The sequence below is a fragment of the Melospiza melodia genome, chromosome 1 (genome assembly GCF_035770615.1).
Source record: "Melospiza melodia melodia isolate bMelMel2 chromosome 1, bMelMel2.pri, whole genome shotgun sequence".
Taxonomy (NCBI): Eukaryota; Metazoa; Chordata; class Aves; order Passeriformes; family Passerellidae; genus Melospiza; species Melospiza melodia.
The window spans coordinates 28,238,756-28,262,864 of record NC_086194.1 but is presented as its reverse complement, the minus strand read 5'-3'; the positions used below and the strand labels follow the sequence as shown (position 1 = coordinate 28,262,864).

The window sequence follows — 24,109 nt, the reverse complement described above, 5'->3', positions numbered from 1 at the left end:
GAGAATCCAAATTTAGACATGCTGTTTATATATTGTTCACCTGAATGTACTATTGCTTTATTGACCCTGAATTCAGAAAATCCTTTGTCTCCTCCTCAAATCCCAGGACTTTTGGTTTTCGGTTTTTCCTGTTCTAATTTCAATTCTGACAAAAAAATGCTGCTCTTTGTCAAGGAGTACTAAAGAGAATGAGATGTTTTCCTGAAGAAGTGGTTCATGGTTTTCCCCAGACATGATATTTTAATGTCTTTGCTTGTCAGTCTCATGTTCCTGTGTGCACGCAGCTGCTCTTGCATCACGTAACACAGTCCATTTGTCTCAGGACTGCATTTCTCATTTGGTTTGGAATTTTTTATTTAAGTGTCTATGTTTTTAACACTAAATATAACCAGATCATGGATATTTGCATGGAAAGACATTTTGTTTACCTTTGTCATCTATGTTTGCTATTATGGGTTTTGAGACTAGATTACTCTGTTCAGCAATTCTTCTTCAGGTAGGAATTCTCTGTTACTTCAAGTGTTAATTTTTGGGAAAGAGCTGAAAAAAAAATTGAGAATAATTTGTGATGTATCTCTTTCTTGTCCTCCTATCCCCTGTCTCCTCCCCTGCCTTATGTTTTTTCCACATTCTTGAATGGCAGTGGTTTGCAACAGGCACTGTGAAAATGGTGGCGAATGTCTCACTCCAGACACCTGCCAGTGTAAACCTGGCTGGTATGGACCTACCTGCAGCACAGGTAACACCCCTGCAGCTTCCATGGGAGTTTCCAAGGGACCTCCCATTGTTTGAAATTCAGAACTGCATGGCTTGGGTGGCAGCAGTGGGCAGCTGCTCTCTGTGCAGGGCCTCCACACTGCCCTGAGTCTCTGCTTGTTAGTTCTGCTGCCAGCAGCACCTCTAGGAAGTCTTGTGCTGATCCTTTAATTTGGGGTAAGGACTCTATGGGAATCATGTTACCTGCAGTTACCTTAGGTGTTTAATTCCAATTCTTGAAACAGAAACACATATTTTATAGACTATATTTGGATGTCATGCTTCCCACTCTTCCTGACCCTATTTCTGCAGCAATGTGTAATCCTGTGTGTCTCAATGGTGGTTCCTGTACTAAGCCAGATGTTTGCCTGTGTCCACATGGATTCTTTGGTGCCCACTGTCAGAATGGTAATATTTTCTTTTTTTCTTCTCCCCACTCCTTAGTTGACATTATGAGGAAATCTGGGAGAAAACATTAAGACACAAAAATAACAATCAAATTATGTGCCTGAGAAGTGGTGTAAAACAGAGATTACATTATTTTTTTGATTGTATGGTGGATTCAACAACTGTCCAAGGAGAATGAAGACTCAGAATTATTCTTGTATTGCACTCAACATTTAAGCAGCTTTCATCCCATTCCATTGTATGTTATGTGTAGTCTGGTTACTTTTGTAACAGTTGCCAGCCTTGACTCCTTTTTATGTAATTTTGTCTTTACTATTGATTTTTACACCAAACCACATTAATATGATTTTTACAAGGCAGGCCTGATAGTACTGAATGTCCTGATAGTACAAGCTGTCAGAATCTTAGTGTTGCACTCTTATTTTCCAAAAGTATATCACTAAGTCAAAATGCAAACTACAGCCTTTTCCTCCTGTTTGTACCTTTTAGCTGTCTGCAGCCCTCCTTGTAAGAATGGTGGTCATTGCATGAGAAATAATGTCTGTACTTGTCCTGATGGGTACACAGGCAGAAGATGTGAAAAAAGTAAGCCAGTCTGAAAATCTTCCTGTGATCCAAAAATAAACAATAAATTACTGTGTAGTCAGTTAAATATGTTAAACAGCAGATGTTTTTGATTTTAAGGTGTCTGTGAGCCAAGGTGTATGAATGGAGGAAGATGTGTAGGCCCAAACATTTGCTCTTGTCCTTCAGGATGGAGAGGACAAAGGTGTAACACCCGTAAGTACCTTGCACTTACCAGGAGAGCTATACCTTAAAAGTTATACGAGACTCAGGGCAACTCTGCCCATGCAAGTAATACAAAGTTAGTGCCAAAGAAAGAATATTTACACATTGAAAAAACAATAGTCTGTATCTTGGCAGCAAAATTTAGGATGGAGAACTAATACCATGCAGTTCTTAGGCTAAATCATGGGACTGAAATATCTGTGAAAATCTTGTATAGCAAATATTATTTGTTTCTTTCTGGATTCTTGTCTAAATAAAAACATTTGCATTTCTTCAAAGAGAAGAGTCCAAAAAGTGAAAGAAATCCAAATTGTGCTGTAGGACATAAAACCAGATATAATAGAAAAAGAAGTTCAGTGAAATATTGGAAAACTGGAAACAGATGTGATGTGAATAAACGATGCAGTGGGCACAAGCTGTTTAGGACAGGTAGAAATTGGACTGTGGTGGTCGCACACCTGTGGGTCACATTGTATCTTAAGAAAGTTATTGATGGTGCATAAATAAATTGTGTCAGCATGGATAAAAGTACAGTCTGCATGAAAATCAGCATGAGGATGGTTAAAGTATTAGTGTCTGTCAGAGTACCCACCCAAGGCTTAAGAACTGATATGGGCAATAAGCTGTCTAATGGCATGGAGGAAAAGTAGATTTCCCTGTATTACTTTCTGTAATTATTGGAAAGGGGTTGCTTTTTGAAAAAAAATATTACCAGTATTTACAGGGGTGAGATATTCTTGGACACTGCGGAGGAGAGATTTGATTATCAAATAGTCAGCTATTAATGAATGGAAATAATTGTGGGGTAGATCATGGCTTAATAAGCAGGGACAAATGTGCAGACAAATGGGTCATAGAAAATAACTTTGGATCAAATATTCTTGAGTTGATTCATTGGGTGTTCAGTTAAATGACAGACAAAAGATCTCCCACCAAGGTATGCTTTAGAAAGGTAAATTTGGAAAAAAATATTTAATGGTCCTCTCCTAATTCAGTATTTCAGGCTTTTGTGAATATCTGTGACACAGCAGAACCTCTGAATGTGGGTTTTGGTTGTAGGGCTTTTTGTTTCTAGTTGTCTCCCTTCTTTAATATCTTATTGGCCTTAGACACATATTTGAGTGAAGATGATGTGACTCTTGGGTGCGAAAAGCATGCCACCTTTTGTGAGAGCATCCTGAAATCTGAATAACAACTCAGTATAATCACTTGGGATATAACCATACTTTTTGATGGTGTTTGTGCAGCAATCTGTCTTCAGGAGTGTAAGAATGGTGGGGAGTGTATTGGACCGAGCACCTGTCATTGTCCTCCACAGTGGGAAGGATTCCAGTGTCAAACACGTAAGAATGATGGAACCTGAAACCTCTTGCTTCTGCACAGCTCAGAGTGCTTCAGCCATGCACAGTGCAGAGAAATCCTCCTATACCTTGGATGTAGTTTATCCACATCTGTGTCAGAGGCAGGATAAAGAGTAGAGATGGCTCTGCCTGTTCTGAAGCCCTCCAGGATCTGATGGCACTCTGGGAGCGTGGCAGTGTGTGTTGGTTTGCTCCAGTGCTGTATGCTGCTGCACAAGCCCTGAGAGGCCATTGTGATAGATTGAAATAGCAAGATGTGCCAAAAACCACCTTACTCATGTTCTTTTCTCAGTCTCATTCATGCCCTCAGCATGTTCTCACACTAAATCTGCATCAAAGCAAAAGGGGGGTGGGATAGACACAAGAACACTGTTGGCTCCACATGACCTTTAAGTGTCCTTATGCTGAGGGGTGTTACCGTGTGAAAATACCTTCCAAGGTCTTGGTTCCTATAGCAAACAGAATAAGTATCTAGAGATAGCATCCATTTTTCCTTCACCAAGATGTGTCCATGAATAAAGCCTGATATGTACCTTTCTTGTTTTAGCTGTGTGCAACCAGAAGTGTCTGTTTGGAGGCAAATGCGTATTACCCAACGTGTGCTCTTGTCGTCCAGGTTATACTGGAGTCCTCTGTGGGAAGAAAATTCAGGTACATGTAGAGCCAAGACACCATCACAATACAGTTATTTGGGAGTTAATTAACTAGTGCACCTGTTTCCAGTGAAGCAGCATGATATACACCAAATGTGTATTTTGTCTGATTCCTTCCTTTCACTCTGCAGCAAGGGAAAATTAATGGAATTTCTAAGAGCTTTTCCAGTAATTTTTAGGTTCTAATACTTACAGAATTGTTCTCAGCACCAAACTTCCTTTGTTTCAAATTAAGCTGATTGTCTCTTGTCAGGCAGTAGGAATTGATAACTATCCTCTTCCCAATAACCACTATTTTCTTTTCCAGCATCTGGCCTCATTTTAGGGAAGAGTGTCCTGCTGATGACTTTCTTAGCTTGCATCAAGTCAAGCCCTGATCTTTTCCCATCTACATTGCCAGTCAGTTAATCAAGTGTTACTTGGGAATAACTTTAGTTTTTTATATCACAGGGAATGATGACCATTTCTCTGCTTTGTCATGCAATTTTCTGTTGGATTCCCTTGCTTGAGTGCCAGTGCTCACTCACCGAAGTAATTTGATGAAACATTTTGCTACAACTAACTGTTTTGTGATGTCTGAAGTAAAATCATTCTGCTCCTCTTGCATAATCTGTGGTGTTTCTCATCTTTTAATTTCAGTGTATTTAGACACATTTGTGCTGCCAGCAGAATTGAGAGATGGAGGAGATTTGTTGCAGAAATTGAAACAAAGAATTGCTCATACATATTTTGAAAACATGGAACTACTCGTCCTATATCAATGAGACTGTAATATGGATTTCCAAAATGTGACCCAAAGAGAGAAATAATTTTGATTTAAAGGTTTTCTTAAATATGTCCTGCATTGAGTTAGTCTATTTTTAGTCTAAAAAATACATATACTGTCAGTCAGACATGCTGTATCATACATTGATCAAAATGGCACATTTTCTTAATGAAATAAAAATTATAAGCCCAGGTTTCACTTAATGTTTTCATTCTGCATACCAGGCAAGCAGAGATGCATTAAAATTGTTTAATAAATTTAATCATAATAATGTGTTGCCTCATTAAAGTCTGGTTTTAATATTTGTTTTCTCTTTCCAAGGTACAAAGACATCATGGTTGAAGAAGTGTGGCAATTCAATTGGAATGCTGCATGGATGAATGAGACTTGAAAATAGCAAAAGGGTTGAAGGCAATTTCAGAGTCATTTAAATGAGAGGAATATTCAGAAGCCTTTTTTTAAAAGATTCATATAATCACAAATGTTGGTGAGCTTTAAAACAACCATCTTATAGTCATTAAAACATATGTATATTCCTGTAATTTTTTGCTACCTCATGTACAAACCCCACAGCCTCTGATGTCTTCATTGAATTCCCAGATCACATGACTGAGCCCAAAATCCTGCAGTTTATTCAACTGGACTATGGAATTTCTCTTGAGGGAACAAGACTGTAGCAGCTGTTGAGTGACTAGCAAGGAAGGCAGCACTTCTGCACTTGTGGATGGTACCTCCTGTTTACAAACACTGTTTATATAGATATTACTTGGCTGCAGACAGAAGAAAAAGCGGAACTGGTTTTTCCTATTTTGTATTTCCATTGGTCTTGTTGTAACAACAAGCCAGTGGCAAGGAAGGAGGGGAAACCAGAACAGAGGCTGGGCTACTAACAATGAAGGCAAGGCCTCCTGCCCTGTTAACAGCCAGCCAGATGCAGAATGACTCTGATTTATCTATGACAAGCCTTTGCAGACAGAAGCCAGATCCCAACTTTTGTGTTTTGACTTCATTACTTACAGTCACAAATTGGAAGAGCCAGCTACTGAATTATTCCTGTGTCTGTAAGATTTTTATGCCCCTGTCTGAGATGGCAGTTAGTAATATGAGGAAATTTTGTTCCCAAGACTCTTAGAGAATTTAACAATGCTTTCAGCAATGTTGATTCTTAAAATAGGAACTAATAAGAGGAGAAATTTGTTGTACATCATGCCATCCATACTCATCATGTCAGAAAGTATTTGTAAAGACTTCACAGAGGATGTTTTTCCATTACCAATTGCTCCAGTGAACTGTTTGCACCTACCAGCTGCCAGATAGTTTTTGAAAAAATAAAATTCCTACAGAGGACTGTTATCTTCTCCTGGAGCTGAGAAAGACATTTCAGCTCCTGCCATAACAAACATTATAGACACAAACATCCCTTTAGCTGAGACAAAGTTTACTGCTTTGGTTTTTTAAGCCAAAAATAAACATCATGACTTCCAGTTCTCCTGAGCAATATTCAGTTTATATGCACTAATTTTGAACAGGAAGAAAATAGAGGTAATTTTGCCATTTACTGCCATTCTGGGATGCTGATTACCAAATGATAGCTGTTAGCAGCTCTGTGCCTAGGTTTCTCCTTACCTTTTGATAGTTTCTTAAGTCATCTTACAAAGTCAGCTGGCATTTTGAGAGCTTAGCATCATTCCAGAATGATACCTCATGGATTTCCAAGTGCCTGACTGGTGTATTTAAAAAAGGTCCAATTCCCCACTTGCATTTTACATTTCAGTGTTTCCATAGTTTCTTTCAATCAAGCATCAATGTGGCTGATAGCCTGATGATCTAGGAACCATTACATTATTTAAAACCTAGTCCTCTTGGACACTTCCTTTCCCACATCTCAAAAGGATGTTGATGAACAAAATCTGAGTAGCTCCACAAGGTACTGAAGAAGCTTTTAGAGTACAAACACACCAATATCACATAATCTCTTATTGTAATCACTGCTGTTCCATGTGTTACAGAGGTACCGTGCAAAAAAGAAAGATAACATCTGTCTGGAGCACTGCTAATAGTACCTTGGTTAATGAGTTTGTGCAATCCTTCACTCACAAAACTTAATCAATACATATATGTGCATTTCTAAGATTTCAGGCTCAATAAAGGGGTTTTTATTATACTTGTGTTTGCTGTTCATTTTCAATGGTTTTAAAGGCAGAAATTATTTTTTTTATATTTTCCAAATGCAAGCTGTGCGAACAAAAGCACATCTAGAGTTTTGCTACAGTAGCTAAAAATGCTCAGTGCTAAGCTGTGCTATTTTTGCTGTTTTCCAGCTAGCACATGATGCAAAAAAATTATTAGTACATGCAAAATGCCAGATAGCTACTTCAAAACTGCCCAGTAATTATGTGATTAGTTGAAACTGTTTTGTTACTACATTGTCCATCATAAACATGAAACAGAATTCACTGTAATTAGAAAGCACATGGCAACAATACAGTAAAATTGCCCAGTGTAACAAGATGTGGATTTATATAGAGGGCTTGTGCACAGAGGTTGACAGAACTGCTGAAATTGTAACCTGCAATTAGGCCCAAAAGAGTTAGGGGATGTGGGAGTGGGGAGAAGGGTTGGAGTTGAAGCAGTTCCACTCTGGAGGAATGAAGGACAACTTGTATCAAACTGAAGATTTTGCAGTTTAAATTCTCAAAATCTAACATTGGGGTACATATACAAACTCAAATGTAGAGGTTAGAAAGTTTTGCTAATAACTAAAGTTGTTCATGCAATTTCTGTCATTTAAAGGTGTCATATGCTGATAACAGGTCATTTTACCAACTTCTGCCCACAGCTCAGTCTAGCTAGCAAATGGTATTTTACAGCTAAACCAAGTAAATCCATTCTTGCCAGAAGCACTTAGAGCAGAAGAGAAAACATTAATAAAAATGTGCATGTAAGTAAACTAAAAAGAAGAAACACCTCACTTTCCACGCACACTCTAGAAAGACTGAGTATCAAAAGTGCAACCACTGCAATACCCTTACAATTTTTACAGTTGTTTTTGTGAAAACCAGAGTCTCTGCAAAAGGTGTTACAGTTAGCTTTAATGAATAAGGGATCTAGCATGTTCTGTGTTGCTTTTCTCAACCTTTGAGCTTCATGCATACTTATCTCCTCACAGGAAGACACAGGTATCTCCAAAAATTACCTGCTGTAACTAGTATGTTCAATTCTCTAGCAAGCAGAAAACAAACAAAAGACAAGAATTACTGGCAGTTCTTTTAGTCTTTTTAGTATGTTTAACTGTGGAAATAATAATCTGGGGACACAGACTGTCATTAATAATACATTCTAAGATTGTTGGACTCTAACTAACTAAAAAATCACTTTTAAATTCACTTAAAGTTTAATTGAATGATAAGAAGAAATATTTCTTAAACAAAAAAATAAAAAACAAACCCAAAACCGTGAAGAAGACTGTAGCCAGTAGATGGTGCTATGTTCAAGTAATATTTCTGAAATATGCTACTGCATTCTGTGTGGCATCAAATTACTGCTTACTTCAATCATTTCTAAACAGGAAACTAAATTAGCATTTGCTTTGGCCTGTTCAGAAACACCAATTACAGATCTTTCAACGACTGCTTCTGGTCTCTTGCTCCTGACAATGCCAATATTTCTTCCAGCTTCTAGTCACTATTACTGTCACTTTTGTCTTTATTAGTAGAAGTCGGTCTTTTTGGGAATAACACTGAGATATTATGCTTCTTTGTATTTATATTGTACTGATTATTTCTTCTAGATTTTGGGTCTGGTGCAAGTAATTTTTTCCCATTCATTCCTCTGCAAACAGAGGAATGTTTGTTATGTCACCTAAGGTATTCAACCTAACTCCTGAATTTCTAAATTATGGCATGATGCAGTGGACTGTGACACAGAATTACATCATCATCATCATTATAAAATTTCAGAATCATTAATGAAATCATCTTTTTCCACACATGAGAATCAAATTTTCACCAGTAGCTCTGAAATAGCCAGTGTATCCCAGCAAAAGCAGCACAAAAAAAGTGCATTCCTCTTATGTTGTGCCCTGTCCCTGCAGGAAATCCTTCACAACGTCTCTGCAGCAGGTTTCCTCTGAGCCTCCAAAGCAAGCCCAGGAGAAACCTCAGCTATGCAATCGCTCAGAACAGGAAACAGGAGTCTCAGGAACTAAACCATTGCCTTTCAATTGCCCTCTGCACGCTTGGGCACCCTCTTGTAGAGAAGATTGGTGACTGAGAAGACCCCATTACCTTTCCCTCTTTGCTCAGTGGCTTGTAATCTCAGGAGAAACAGGTCCACCTAAGTCACTGCCCATGAGATCTACATGTTCTGGTAGTTAACCACTGTTAAAATGTTGTTCCAACAAAAAGTAATGCATAGCTGAAATTCTCACACACACACACAAAAAATTCCAGTTACATCTAGAAGACAAGGAAAATCAGTCTCTCAAAAAAAGTAAAAGCTGATCTGAGCATCATTTGGAAAGTTCACTGATTCAGTTTGCATGTTTTGGCAAAGCCTTCCTCAACAGCGCCATACAAAAACCAGCAAAATGAGACAAGGAACAACGAACACAGAAGACGCAGTCCGTTCTGCAGCCCATTCAAAAGGCTGCAAAACCTAAATGAAGCCAAACAGGAACATCTCCAGAAGATGTCACACGTTCCCCACACGTGTGACTTGTGACAGGCACAAATCCTGTGCTTTTCCTCACTGCTAGTCAGCAGCCTCCCATTATACTGCTCCCAGAACAACACAGTCTTGAATAGCATAGAATTATCAATGTATCCAGAAGAAAAAAATTATTTCCCTGTCTCACTGGGGTAAGGAAAAGAAATAATTAGATGTTGAGAGATGATCAGATAATATGACCTTAGAAGTAGTCAAGATAAGAACTCTCAGAGTATCAGCGTGGATTAAACTTTTAGAAAGTAACAGCAGAATTGACTGAACAAAAATTGGTGGGGGAGTGCTAGTTGTTGGGGTTTTTTAAAAATACTGTTTAGCTGATTGAGATCCAGATCAGATTGGAAAGGGAGGGACAGCAAGCAGACATAAAGTGATAACCATGATTTAAATAAGATGCTTTACAGTCTGGTAATGTTCCAGGAAGATGCAAACTCTGCAAGTTTCTTCTTGCAACTGTTTAATCTCAAGGCAAATTATATTTGAACTACCATTCACTTCTGATGATGTGAATTGAGGGCTTTTTGTTTCATGTGCTTTTAAAAATGTAATTATATAACACAGTAAGTTTAGTCAAAGGGGAGAAAAATCAAAAAGAGCATAGATCTATTCTGACTTGATTTGAGAAAAAATTTTATTTCAAGGTCAGCTGTATCAATCAAGAATAATACTTTTGCATATAAAGAAAAAATGCGGAGAAAAGGTGTCATACACTGCACACAGCTGGATATTTGTAACAACTTTCTTACAATCAGCAATACCTTCTTTCATATAGAAAAGCATGTACTTTATATAGTGAGGACAAAAATTTGTCTGAAATCAAGTTACCATGTTTATTTTAAGGTCCCCCACTGCTGCAGACTTCCTCTCTGTATAGTCACATCAAAAAAATGCAGAAATGCAGATTATCTTGTCTGAAATTGCTTCATTCCTTCCTTTTCTTTGCACACTGTGGCCCAGAGTATGGCAGTCGACATCTACACACATTTGGAGCGATGCATTTCCCTCCGTGCTGGCAGGGCAGTTTGCACACAGCTGAAATGAGACACCAGATACACAGCATATCCTCAGCACAACACAGGATCATTTTTCTTTTTGTCTCACTGCAGTAGCAGAATTGTTCCCTGGTGACTGCACTGGGACAGTATAAATAAAAGCATAATGGAAGAACTGAAAAGCAGTGTCTCTCAATTTATGGCATTGTGGCCTTCACTGGAATACAGGCACAGACTAGTCTTATTCATGCTCCATTTCCCTTTTAAAATACTATAATTTCTGTTCTTTAAGGCACAGGCTTTTTTTGAGATGGATGCCCCATAAAAGCAAGAGACCAATAAAATTTCCTGCTGAAACTTATTCAACCCAGTGCTTGGATCCACACCCATGACTAAACAGTCACCTCATCCTACCAGTGTCTCACACAGTGCCCTCCTCTTCCCCCACAAGAGCAGAGGAGGGCTGAGTGGGCACAGCTTCAGCTGTCCCCTGCTACCCACCAGTTCAGCTGACAAGCCAGGGGCAGCAATTTATGTATGAACATGTACACAAAAGGAGTCAAACTTGATGCAGATCTCGTTAGTTTGGAAGCTGATTATTTTGACATTAAGAACCTGACATTACTGCAGCTGCAGGGAGCTAAGTATTCTCTCTGCAACTCTCACACTTGGCTTTTAATATCACCCTCTATCTCAATACAGTGATGAATATAAACCCATTTTGATGGTCAATGGGAATACCAAAATATTACTTCTTAATGTTTGCTGGACCATCTATATTGTAGAAGAACTACACTAGCTAATTTAGTGCCACAGCCATGCCTGCAGCCATGAGAAAATATCAGATGCAGAGGACTTAATCCAGAGACTCTGAACCCACAATATCCATTTCAAAACCAATGTTTGCATGAGGGTCTTTTCAGACTCCCAGAGAGCAAAAAAAGAAACCCTTGCCTTTTGTAGTCTCAGGATTATTGCCTTTAGCATCAGGGCAGTGCTGTTACAAGCATACAAGGCCCAAGAAGTGAAGATTAAAGACTTTACAATCGCCTGCTTTTGTGAATCAAAGTTTGTGAAAATTCAAGTGGCTGTTCAGCAAGAGCGCCAGTACTAATCCTGATTAGTAGGCAGCTTTTAGAGTTCTAAGAACACATGGAGTTGATTCTATCAACTTATCCTCAAAGTAAGAAGCAAGCTTAAATTTTAAATGTCTATAAAATGAAGCTTCTAACCCACATCAGTAGCAATAGTACTTCAGTAATTTTCAGTTCCTTATACTGGGGTCTCAGTTTACAAACCATATTTCAGAAATACCAATGAAACATACCAAGTAATTAACTTGGTGACAACCAAAATCTGAATCTCTTTCAAAGTGAAAAAGTTATGTGTTTCTGACCAAATTGAACAGCCATCTACTCCCTGTACATACTTGCAAGAACCCCAGTATGTGGAAGCAGCTCTCAGTTATTATTCTAAGATACTTTCCCTGGAAGCTTTGTTAGGCCCTGAAGATTTGAACACTTTGATTGGTAAATCAAACAAGCAGAGGAAAGGATAAATGAAAAATGCCAGAAGTCATTTACCTAAGTGACATGCTCTACCGACCCATCCAGCTGGACAGCTACAAATCCCAGGAGCCACACAAGCTCCATTATTCCGACAACCTTGAGGACAAATTGCTACAAGAAAAAGAGTGGGTAAGTCAGCAGGATTTATAAAACTGATGTAAAAGAATCCTGACAGAATGAAAGATTCAGGATGATACAAGTCAAAATGGCAAAACACATTTTCTTCTAGGCCAGATATTCAATTGGTATAACTCCAAAAGCATTTCTAGGACCATGGAAATGGCAAAAAAAAATGGCAAAAAAAATAGGTACTGTGTAATGAATCTTGGTTTAAATGTGAACAGTTGTACACCTTAATGCAAAACATTTTCACATTATTTTATCTGTGCAAGCATCCACAATGTAGGTCACTCATTTCTGTAGTAATGCAATGACATTTCCATTAATACATTTAAAATGTTTTTGTTACGGCAGTTTTAGAATGAATATAAATATTTGCATGAATGTAGACACCCACCTTCCTGGCATCTTGAGCCTGTCCAGCCAGAAGCACAGAGGCACTTCACGACTCCATTGACAGAGATGCATTCCCCACCATTCTGACAGCCTCCTTCACAGCTTACTGTGGAACACAGCATACATTGGGCATTTCAGAAGCAGCATGGGACTTCAAATAATTGTCTTTAAACAGCTTGTCTGGCATCAACTATTTGTTTTATCACATCTGCAAAAACTAAAATTTCAAATGTTCAGGGCAAGGCACTGTTCTACTCTACTCCAGTGGTGTAGCTGTTCATCAGCTACACCACTGGAACTAACAACATACCAATATTGGTATCAAACTTGCAAAATCACTCTTGGTAAGCCAATAACATGTGGTGAAGGATTCACGTATTTCCTTACCTGACAGGACCTACAGATAACAAGAGGAAGGAAGAGAAGAGGATATAACTTGGCCAAATGAAACTATGACTACAGTCAAGTTAAGCAGTGCCTTCCCAAAGGCCAAATACTTGAGTTAGCCTCCTGTCGCAGACATTTTTCACAGATTTCTGCATTTTCTGGGAAGCAAGGGCCCCATAAAGAGAATGTAAACAATTGTTATCAGCTGCTGTGGAATGCAATAGGATGCACCTGTGATTGGTTCATGTTCCATGTGTACAATATTAGAGCCAATCACAGGGCAAACTCTTTGGAACACAGGGACAGAGAATTCTCTTGTTTTTAGATTTTTTTCTATTCTTGGCTTAGCTTAGCAGCCTCTGCAACTTCTCTCTATATTCCTATTTAGTATAGTTGTAATGTATTATATATCATATATCAATAAATCCAGCCTTCTGATCAAGAAACAAGATTCTCGTCCTTCTCTCACCCTGGAGACCTTATCAGGCCCCTGTAATAGCCTCCTCATTTCAGAATTGTTCTACACATCATATGCCAGACATATGATTGGTATCAACTGTGGAGAGCACAATCACTGTTCTGTACAATCAAATGCTTCCTTTCACAAGCAGTAATGTATATTCTATACCACCTTCACTGTATTTAAGGAAAACAACTATCCTTCACTGTAAAGATGGACAGTTTGGATGTCTGCTTGATAATTTAGAGATAAAATATCCAAATCTCTTGTTCAACCACCAGTACTCAGCACAATTTCAGCTAACAGATTTTTGGCACAAATACTGAACATGCAAGGACATGCGAGTCAAACCCAGCACAGCTGGAAAAGCTCTTCACTGTTTGCTTGCATATTACTTTGTGACACAATGTAAGTTAATGTATTTAATATTGATTGTATTTGATCCATCACAGTGACAGAGAGAAGTGCATGAGGACTGGGGGATGAAAGCAAATATTACTCCAGTCTTCTAGAAGGGCAAGAAGGACCCAGAGAACTACAGGCTGGTCTGCCTTACCTCAGGTCTAGTGGGGTAATGCCAGGACTGACTCTGGAAACCATTTCCAGCCACATTAAGGACAAGGAGATCACCAGCAGGTTTCACAGAGAGGGTGACCAAATGCCCGTACAGATTGCCCTGGGAATCGTGGAGTCTCTGTCCTTGGAGATATTCAAAAGCCATGAAGACATGGCCTTCAGCAGCTGACTCTAGGTAGCCCTGCTTGAGCAGGGAGATTGGAAATCATGACCTCCAGAGGTTCCTTCCAGCCTCACCCAGTCTGTGATTTTGTGAGATTCTGTAATAGCACACTGCCCCACACCACAAGTTTGTACATGTACAACAGTGTTTTCTTGGACAGCCTTTTCCAATCCATGCATATATTCAACAGACTTCACAAAGCCATCAAAACTGATCTTTGCTACACCTTCTCTGTCATCTCCCATTACCTCTCAACAATACATTGCCACACATATCCTCAGTGACTGGCCCTCAATGTTACCATCTTGCAGATACCACATAAAAGTTTCAACCACTTAATGCAGAAATATGTATCTACACAAGCCATCTCAATCAATTATTTAGAAAGAATCTGTTATAAAGCTAAATGGAATATTTACATAGCACATAAAAAGGGTATTTTCTAAGGCAAAAAACTCACTCGGATTCTCACAACACATTTCAGCACATGTACTCCATCCCATCCTCCTGCAAGCATGCAGATCCTCTAGGCCATGCCTGTCTTGATAGCAAGGTCAGAGATTTACAGAATTAAGGTTGTTATTTCAAAGTGTGTTAGACCCAGGACTTGAGGCATCCTAAATTAATTGAGTCTGTTTTCAAACTCCTTGTCTTTTCAAGCTATCACTTCCTTGGGTTTTACCTTTATGACAGTATCTCCCCCCATAGCCAGGAGGACATCTGCATTTTCCAGGTCGCAGGCACTCTCCCCCATTTTTGCATTTTGGATAACATGTAGCTGTAAGACAGACAACAAAGAAAGGTTGGATAAATATTGGTGAATCTTACTAAAGTTACTACTTAAATACATTTTAAAATTGCACATTATTATATTTTCATCAGTTTGTCTTAATATTTTCTAAGATATATCTGCCATGTCATCTTACACTGCTGATAAGGTGAAACCATTTCCCTGCATGGGGAGCACTCCACCACACTAAGCTTTTTAAGCACTCACAACTAAGGAATGTTTTGGGCCTGGACAGAATAGGCAGAAGAAACACCCACATTAAACAGGAACACAGCTGGACTGACAAAAAAGCTTTTGATAACTGGAGAAATAACAGAAAATAGGTGATAAGAAAAAACAATTCAATAAAAAGATGTTGCAACTTGAGAGGCATCATGGGATCCTTAAGAAGAAATACCAGACTTTTTACTCTTTACTGGGTTCCTACATTCCTCTTCAGAAAAACTACATGCTCTGTTCCTTATACCTCTTCTCTAAAATGTCTCCAGAAGTAAGTTAGGATTTCTTTCTCCCCCACACTCTTTTTTTGCCTTTTTTTGCTTCAGCTGGCTTTTCAGAAACCTTTCTGAAATGTACAGTGTTTGTTTAGCAAGCATCCAAGATAAATGTATCTTTTCTCATAACTCTAATAATCTGTTGGGAGAAAAGCATCTATAATCATCACAAATCCTGCAACTTTTTCATTGCTGACAGCTTGAACAAGTTTGATAAGGTATGAATAAAAATCTTTATTGCAAATGAATTACCTACCATGTAGACCCTTTGCAAGTCATATTCACCCCTGAATTAGCCCTGCTGTCTGAGAAAGGATTTGTTTATTCACACAAAGATTTTAGAAACCCATCGGTTTCTAGGAGTCTCATCTGAGTTAGCTGCTGGTGAGAGATGAGCTTTTCTACTTATTCTTTGACTGGATGGGTGAAAAGTAAAAAAGATGAACAATGAGTAACACCATCCTGATTCTGTCCTCATATGCTTATTGCACTCTCAAGACACCCAATTGAATAGAGGAATACTCTATGAATACTGTATTCTTCTATATGAAGAATACTTTTCACATTAGTACCCACAGAATGAGTACTAGCAGGCAAAGAAAGGACAGAGATGTATGTAAAAAACCAGCCAGTGCTCAGGTCTCCATAACTTTTACCAGATGCTCTCATTTCTTGGGAAGTGCCATACATACACGAGCTCCCAATTTTAGAAAAATTCTGTTTCTGTGTTATTTCACACAGTTTTCAGTTTGGTTTTTTTGACAGAACAAAGGATGAAGATTCATTTATCCATTTTTTTTTCTACATTGATGACCTTATGAGCACAAGGATCCAGTGGTTTCCTTAACAATTCCAGACAGTTCACCTCTCTAATTTAAGAACTGCTCTGCCTCTCCACCAATATTTCACCTCTCCCCTAAAACCCAAAATGTCTAGAAACATTGAACAGGGCTTAAACTAAAACTCTTCTTCACAATGTTTGCTTTTGCATATTAGGTGGCATTTTCAAAAAATACTTTGTCTCTCCATGGAAACCAACAGGAAGAGACTCCACCCTAGCTTTACACCTCCTAACGTGGAAATGGGATGTACAAATAACTCTGTGTGTCAGGTAACATCCAGAAAGGAAACAACAGTACTTTTACAAGCATAGCATATTCCAAATCAAAAGAAATCCATAAAATAACCTACTTTCTACACACTCTTCTGATGTTTTTGTTAGTGACTAGTCCTGACTAATTGCACCTAGAGATACTAATTAAATGTTGCTGTGGCTTAGAATGCTGTCAAGACTCTAAAAGCATTCAAGAACTATCTGAATGCAATCCTGTGCATTGTGCTCTAGGATGACCCTGCTTGGGCAGGGATGCTGGACCAGATGACCTCCTGGTCCTTTCCAACCTGACTGATTCTGTGATTCCTTAAATACTTACAGGAAGTATTTCAGCACGCAGTTAAAGCAGTAAGAGGAATAAAACACCAAAGCCCGTCCAGCGAGTGACCTCTTACCCACCACCCAAGTGGCAAAAAGCTCTCTATGGACCCACGGCCATTCCCGACAGCAGGGTCGGTTTACTAACGTGAGGTGTTCATGCTGGCTTTTGGCGGCGCTCCATCAGTTCGCTATCACTGAGTGTGATACAGAGTGCCTTAACTCTCTTCTTCCACCTCGCCTCCTTTAGGTCCTCCCCGGCACCTCACCACCCGCCTCACACCAGATCCAAACCCCATCTCCCCAGCCCTTCCCGCAGCGATTGCTGGCCGGAGGGCGGGCAGGACAGAGAGCGCTCGCAGCGCTTGTGCCCGTCCCTGCCGCGTCCCGGCCCGCCTTGCCTTACCGTGCTGGGCCCGGCCCGCCTTGCCTTACCGTGCTGGTCCCGGCCCGCCTTGCCTTACCGTGCTGGCCCCGGCCCGCCTTGCCTTACCGTGCTCCGGCCCGCCTTGCCTTACCGTGCTCCGGCCCGCCTTGCCTTACCGTGCTGGGCCCGGCTCGCCTTGCCTTACCGTGCTGGGCCCGGCCCGCCTTGCCTTACCGTGCTGGGCCCGGCCCGCCTTGCCTTACCGTGCTGGCAGCGCTCGCCCTCGTAGCCCTTGGAGCAGAGGCAGGAGCCGTCGGCGAGGCAGAGCCCGCCGTGCCGGCAGCGCGGGCTGCAGGCGGGGGCCGGGCCGGGGCACAGCGCCCACAGACACAGCCCCAGCAGCAGCCGCAGCCCCGCCATGGCCCGGCCCGGCAGGGCAGCCCCGGCTCGTCCCGCTCCGCTCCGCTCGCTGCCCTCCAGCCCCGCTCCTTCACGCTCCTCTCGCTTTTACCCTCTCAGTCCGCTCCCACTCCTCCTCCTCCTCCTCCTCCTCAGCGCCGGCCTCCCCGCCCGCCGCCCCCCGAGCCCCCCCGAGAGCCCGGGACCCCAGCAGGGCCGGGGCTGCCGAGAAAGGAGGCCCTGGGGTCGTCTTGTCACCTTGTCACCCTCTGCAGCTCCCTCAAAGGAGTTTGGAGCCAGGTGGGGGGTCGGGCTCTTCTCCAGGCAGCCGGCGACAGGACAGGACAAGAGGACGTACTCTAAAGCTGCACCAGGGAAGGTTTAGGTGGGACATTAGGAGGAATTTCTTCACAGAAAGGGTTTCTAGACATTGGAACGGGCTGCCCAGGGAGATGGTGGAGTCATCATCCCTCATGGTGTTCGCGGAAAGGCAGGTTGTGGCACATAGTGACTTAGTGGTGGCTCGGTCATAGATTGGACTTAATCTTCTCATAGGCCTTTTCCAACTTGACTGGTGCTGTGCTTTTATCTGCATGTCCAGAGGCCTCCAACAGCAGAGGAACAGCCACCAGGTCCAACACCAGGTGTGTTGGACAAGGAGCCCACCTCAGCACCCGGCCTGCTGGCATGCCCGACACCTGCTGGCCCTGCCACCGTCTCTAGGACAGCACAGCTCTGAACTCCTGCCCTGTTTGAGACACCACAGACTCTGATTTCCATCTTTAAAGATGCCATATGTGAATATCACACAACATTCAAAGGAGGGTTTCAGAAAGAGGGCTGAGGGACTGAGCTCACTGCCACCTGACAGAGGAGAGGAATATGGGTCTCATAGAATCATAGAATGGCTTGGTTTGGAAGGGGCCTTAAAAATCATCTGGTTCCAACACCCCAGCCATGAACAGGCACACCTTCCACTTCAAAGCCTTTTCCATCCTGGCCTTGAACACTTTCAGGGATATGACATCCACAGCTTCTGGGCAACTTGTGTAAGCGCCTCACTGCCCTCACAGTAAAGAATTTCTTCTTTTTATCTGATCTAAAATTACTCTTTTTCAGTTTGAAGACATTTGCCCCATGTCCGGTCACTCCATGCCCTTGTCAAAAGTTCCTCTCCAGCTCTTCTGTGGTCCCTTTAGGCACTGGAAGGTGCTCTAAATTCTTCCCAGAAGATTCTTTTCTTTAGGATGAATAGCCACAGCTCTCAGTCTGCCTTTATAGAAAAGGTACCCCAGCCCTCTGAGCATATTGACTTCTCTTCTCTGAACTTTCTCCTTTCCATGCTGTCTCTGGGAATGGCTTGAGTAAAATTCTGTGACAAAATAGCAATATATTTCAATTTGATCATGAAAATGTTTCTGTTGCAAAGAACACCAACATAGATGATCAGAAAACATTTTTTTCTCTCATTATTTCCAATATTTCACAAGTATTTTTTATAATTTCAAAAGTTTCCCAGAGAAAACACACACTTTCAGCATCAAGACTCAGCCCAACAAAGCTTTTTCAGGTGCACTGGAATGAGCAGTAGTGAAAAAGATTATAAGCACCTACACAAAGTATCTGCAGAAAAGTGAAATAAACCTCGTGCCTTTTGACAAACTAAGGGAAAACCAAGTCTTGTTGTTTACTGTGAGAGTTGACTTTAAATTACTTTTGCAAGTGGCATAAAACAGCTTAATTTGTTTCCCAGATGAAGCAGGAGTATGATTTGGTAACTGCTTTCACTTTGACTGGAAATTAAAATTTGTGTGACTGCCTTGTAATTGACAGAATAAAAGCCAAAGCTACTTCTGTTGTAAAACTGGTTTTAATCCCTTTTCACACCTACAGAGCATGGAACATACAGCTCATAGCAGGAGTAGAATACAAGGCAGATCTGCTGCCAATAGCATGAGGTGCTGTCTGGCTTCTTGCAAAGGTTAAGGCACATATAACATTATCTTTGCAAGACTGCATTTAGACTTTCAAGTAGCAAAATACCATTACATGATTAACAAAGAGTAACATGAGACTACAACACTGAATAATTGCCTAAAACATGCACAATTCCCTTTTGCTTGTGCTTAGGCAAGCAAAGCAACATTTAGGGGACACATACACTTGTCCTGTGCAAATTCACACAGCAAATATTCTTTCAGGTAGTAATGATGAAGCAAAAAGCCCTGGTGATTTAGTTACACAAGCATAAATTGCCATAGTGTGCTGATTTCCTGTCTAGAATAAGAACATCCAAACCCCTGTTGCAGTTCCAGCTGTGGTGAGGAGAGCAGGGTCTCCTGTTCTCACATGTACTCCTTGCAAGGACAGGAGTAATAGGATTATACAGTGACACCATTTTTAGTAAAACTACTTGCCAGAAATATATTGTGGAATAAATTCTTCCCAAAAGGAATAGCTTCCTTTATGCCATCCCCACAAGAGCAAAATGAGAAAAGAACTGAAGACACTGAATCTGGGCTGTATTGTTCTCTGAGTATATCATAATTTTGCACCTCCTTGACTTCTGGCAATAATTTTGTGCATATTGATTTCTTCACAGAAATATTTTTTCCATTACTGTCTTTCCTCTATAAGACAGTTTTATGTGGAAGTGTGTCTTTCTGATATTAATGCCTAGCAACAACTCCTTCATATAGAATTCTTTTCAGATTTTAAGAGCTATTCTTCATTATTCATGATTTTTAAAGCACTATTTATTTTCAGTTCCATATTCTATCTTCTCTATTGCAGCAAGATGACTTTTGGTGGCTCAGGTTAATTAAGACCCCCTTTTTATTTCTCCCCTGGTTTCCTTTGAGGATCTTAAAATAATTAATACCAAAGAAAATAATCATACTTTGAAATATGGCATGTGCTCCATCAGAGGGGATAATTAAATGCAAAGACTATATTAAATAAACTTGCCCAGGTGTTTCACTGAATGAAATAAATTTGTTTAAACATTATCTTCTGTAGGAAGGATTAGGCTATTTCACCATTTTTGTGCATCTAAATTAATCTGAGAGCTTATCAAATTTGCTGAGTGCATGTCTGCATTTACAAATGATTGAATCATGTTAACAGAGGTTCTCACTGAAAACAGAAATGCTTCCAGGCATCCAACATGCTTTAGCCTTAGAAGCACAGTCTGATAAAAAAAAAAAAAGGCAAAACAAAACCCAGCAGGTAGTTTGAAAAAAAATGAAGTTTTTAATTAGAAAATTAGACAAAGAGAATTAAGATTCATTCACTAATGTCATAATGGTCATATTTAATACTTCTTTTCAAAATAAAACCAAAATAAGGCAGTTTTAGCAGTAGGACATTCACAGGCTCAATTTTGTGTCATCCTCCTGTATACTGTATCATAGCAATATGTAATAGCCTTTTGAGGGACACTGCTGGGCACTCCAGAGAAGAAGACAGGGAAGAAATGAGCTCTCCATTATAATCAGAGTTAAGGTACTCTGTGGAGTGATACATTATGGGAATAAGGATGCTCACCTGGAGCCTGGAGTTCTGCCCCATCCAAGGCAAAGCAGGTACAAAACTGGGGTCCCCAAGAACCCTGTGGGAAGTCACCACTTCTGGCCAGCTTAGAGCATGTACAAGTGTCTCTTGCCTATTTCAATGACTTTTATTTCATTTCAGTGTGAAAAACATTCAGGAAGTACAAGCTCAGATCTTCATATGCCATGGGAATTTATGGGCCAGCCAGCTGTAATACAGCACAACCTCCTCTCAGTAACTTCTAAGAAAACAATAAGCTTAGAACTTGGGATACAAAACCTTAGAGGGTGCTTGTGCAGAGGTGATGCACAACCAGCTAATAAAATGTCAGTATCCCAATAATCAACTGGAATTGCTTGGATGAGAGGTAATTTTAGAAGGTGTATTGCAGAGCTGCCTCTTCAGTAGCCCTGTGCAGTATGTGCAGTTCCAAGCTCTGGCACAGTCATCCTTGCTCTGTTACAGCTGCACTGGGTGCTGTGCTTAAGTACACCTAAAAAAATGTGTCATCCAGAGATGATGCTTTTTTATCAGAGTCACATTACAGGTAGAAACCCCATTTATAAGAGCTTTTCAGCATAATTTGGTCTCTGTTCTACCATGTATGGGTGAGCCATCAGTTAATGGTACAGTTAAGTAGCATTGATCACACCTGTATCTTGACTCAAGCCCACATCAGGGCTGTCAGATAATAGGACTTATGACCAACATCAGTCTTTTTGATGACAGCTTGAATATTGATCTGTCTTCCAGTGCAATTGGGCTTCAGTGGCATTTCAATGAAAGTCACTTTAGTTCTGCTAAAAGAAGGAAAATAATATATGGGTTTATTTTCAAACATGCCCATGTGTGAATTAAGTGAGCAGAAATATTATACATGCACAGGCTATGTACAAACATTCATCCACAACTGCCAGGCACATCTCTTCTTGGTGTCCAAAATTAGGGGCCTTTGTGAATTGCATATACAGATTGTCCTCATTAGTGCACCTGGCCCTGGTTCCATAATATGAAACCCTATTTTAATTTATATGAAATTAATACATTAATCCAAATGATGCCAGCCCTGTATGCAACTTCAAAACCATTATTCTAATAAGTAATTTTCTTCACATAACAAACTCTCAATACATGAGGTTTAGTCAGCAAGACTGATGTGCACTGAAGTGCCTGTTCACAGATTTATCTTGCTTACTAGATAGAAACATGAAAAAGGTATTTGTTAGTGAGATACTTCAGAATTAACACTTCAATCATTGCAATTAGTTATAAATCTCTCAGATTGCCACCTTATGTAGGCATTTGCAATTAGAGTGCAGAATAAATCTGTGCCTGTGGACTCTGGGTAACCCAGAGTAGTACAGGAGTATTGTCAAAAGACCAGCCAGGCTCACTCAAACAGTTTAACTCTCTTTGAAGCTTTGTTCTGTGCAAGTCAAGGTCACCCAGTCACTACTCTCTCTTTTGAATATTGGATGTAAATTGCCTGACAGGAAAAGAAACAACATTTCTTCTGCCCATTAAAGACTACTGAGAAAAAAGATCAAGGTTTGTCTTGCTGCTTGGCAAACAGCACAGCTTTCAGCAGTAACCCTAATTTGTTGTTGGAACTGGTTCTATCTTTCAGGATAGTTTGGTGATGTCTAAGAAACCTTCCATTTCTACAGAGCCAGTAGATCAGTGACTCTTTAACTTATTTCACAAGCATAAAGCATTACTTCAAAATTGCAATTTTTTAAAACAAGCCCTTAACATTCCACTGCAGGCCACCTGGATTAGTCACTGCAACCAGGAGAGACCAAATCTCTGCACAAATTTAACATCCAATTTAACTTGAGCTAAGGTCAGTATCACCTTAATAGAGAGATTTTCTGCTCATGCTAAAGGTGTTGAGATCAGCCCCATTCTATAGATGCACCATCTGAAACATGCTGAGCAGATATCCATCAGTGGAACCCCAAACCTTTGATTAATACTCAAAAATAATTTAAGGACCAAAGTCCAGCTAAAGCAAGACTGCAAGACAGTTAAGTATCATATCCAGTTTCTTTTAGAGACATCTGGAAACCTCCTTATTTTTGTCAGTACTATAGTTTCAGACCCTATATTCTGGGAAATAAAAGGGCAGATGCTGCAAGGTTACTTCCAAAGTTACCTTGAATTCTATTCAGCCTGGAGTTTAGAGGACTTAGTATCTCACAATACCATCAAAGCCAAACTGAAATAGTCCTCTTCTCATGTGCTTTTCTTTCTGATTTGCATGAAGTTGGCTTGCAAGTAAGTGAAAATTAATTTTTTCACCACTCATGGGCTCTCAGCCATGTCCCTCAGAAATACATATGGAGTTTTTTTGGTCCCAGAATCTTATATTTTTTCCTCAAAGAAGTTTGGTATAATATTCAGTGAAAAGAGTTATTGAATAGTACTTGGTGTAACTGTTGAGTATAACTCAGATACCACTACTGTACACAGTTTAAATACCAGGGGCCCAATGTTGTGTAAATTAGTTGAAGTGGAAAGTCCATATTCACAATTCATCTTCATTAACTTGAGGAAAAAAAGATAGAGGCAAATTAATAATTCTAAGATAGGGATTTTTTAATATAGAGTAGTGAATTTTACAGAATTCAGCTCTATATCAATCAACTTCCTGCAGTATCAAGTACAAGTGATGATTTAGTACTTATATAGTTGTTATTGTATCATAATTCCCATACGCACACTGCTGTAAGTCAGAGCAGACACTACTGAAGCTGTCCCAGAGTAAAACTAGTATGAGTGGAAGCATTCAGAGAATCATCCTTAAGAAATAAAGATATCACTTTGTCTGCCCCAGAAACACTGCCAGTTTTAGGGTGAATGTGGCTACTGTTCAGCAGGGCCCAGCCAACATCATCCACCAGTGTGAAACAGGAAATGAGCAAAAAACCCCCACATCTAATTGATATTTAAATA

General features: G+C 40.2%; 2 protein-coding genes across 2 annotated transcripts in view; one reads left to right on the top strand and one right to left on the bottom strand.

Moving 5' to 3' along the window:
• Positions 1–5,075, top strand: part of VWDE (von Willebrand factor D and EGF domains) — a 29,877-nt gene extending 24,802 nt beyond the window's left edge. Inside the window, 7 exon segments of the mRNA XM_063176662.1 lie at positions 644–739; positions 1,069–1,164; positions 1,654–1,749; positions 1,849–1,944; positions 3,201–3,296; positions 3,862–3,965; positions 5,055–5,075. Of these exon segments, the coding sequence (XP_063032732.1) occupies positions 644–739; positions 1,069–1,164; positions 1,654–1,749; positions 1,849–1,944; positions 3,201–3,296; positions 3,862–3,965; positions 5,055–5,075 (605 nt within the window).
• Positions 5,076–10,071: 4,996 nt separating this feature from the next.
• LOC134427015 (von Willebrand factor D and EGF domain-containing protein-like) lies at positions 10,072–18,077 on the bottom strand. Its single transcript, XM_063176497.1, has 6 exons — positions 18,032–18,077; positions 17,467–17,604; positions 14,803–14,898; positions 12,536–12,640; positions 12,034–12,129; positions 10,072–10,490 (listed from the first exon to the last, which is right to left on the bottom strand). The coding sequence occupies exons 1-6, from the start codon at positions 18,075–18,077 to the stop codon at positions 10,381–10,383; spliced, it is 591 nt and encodes a 196-aa protein (XP_063032567.1). The 3' UTR covers positions 10,072–10,380.
• Positions 18,078–24,109: the final 6,032 nt, after the last annotated feature.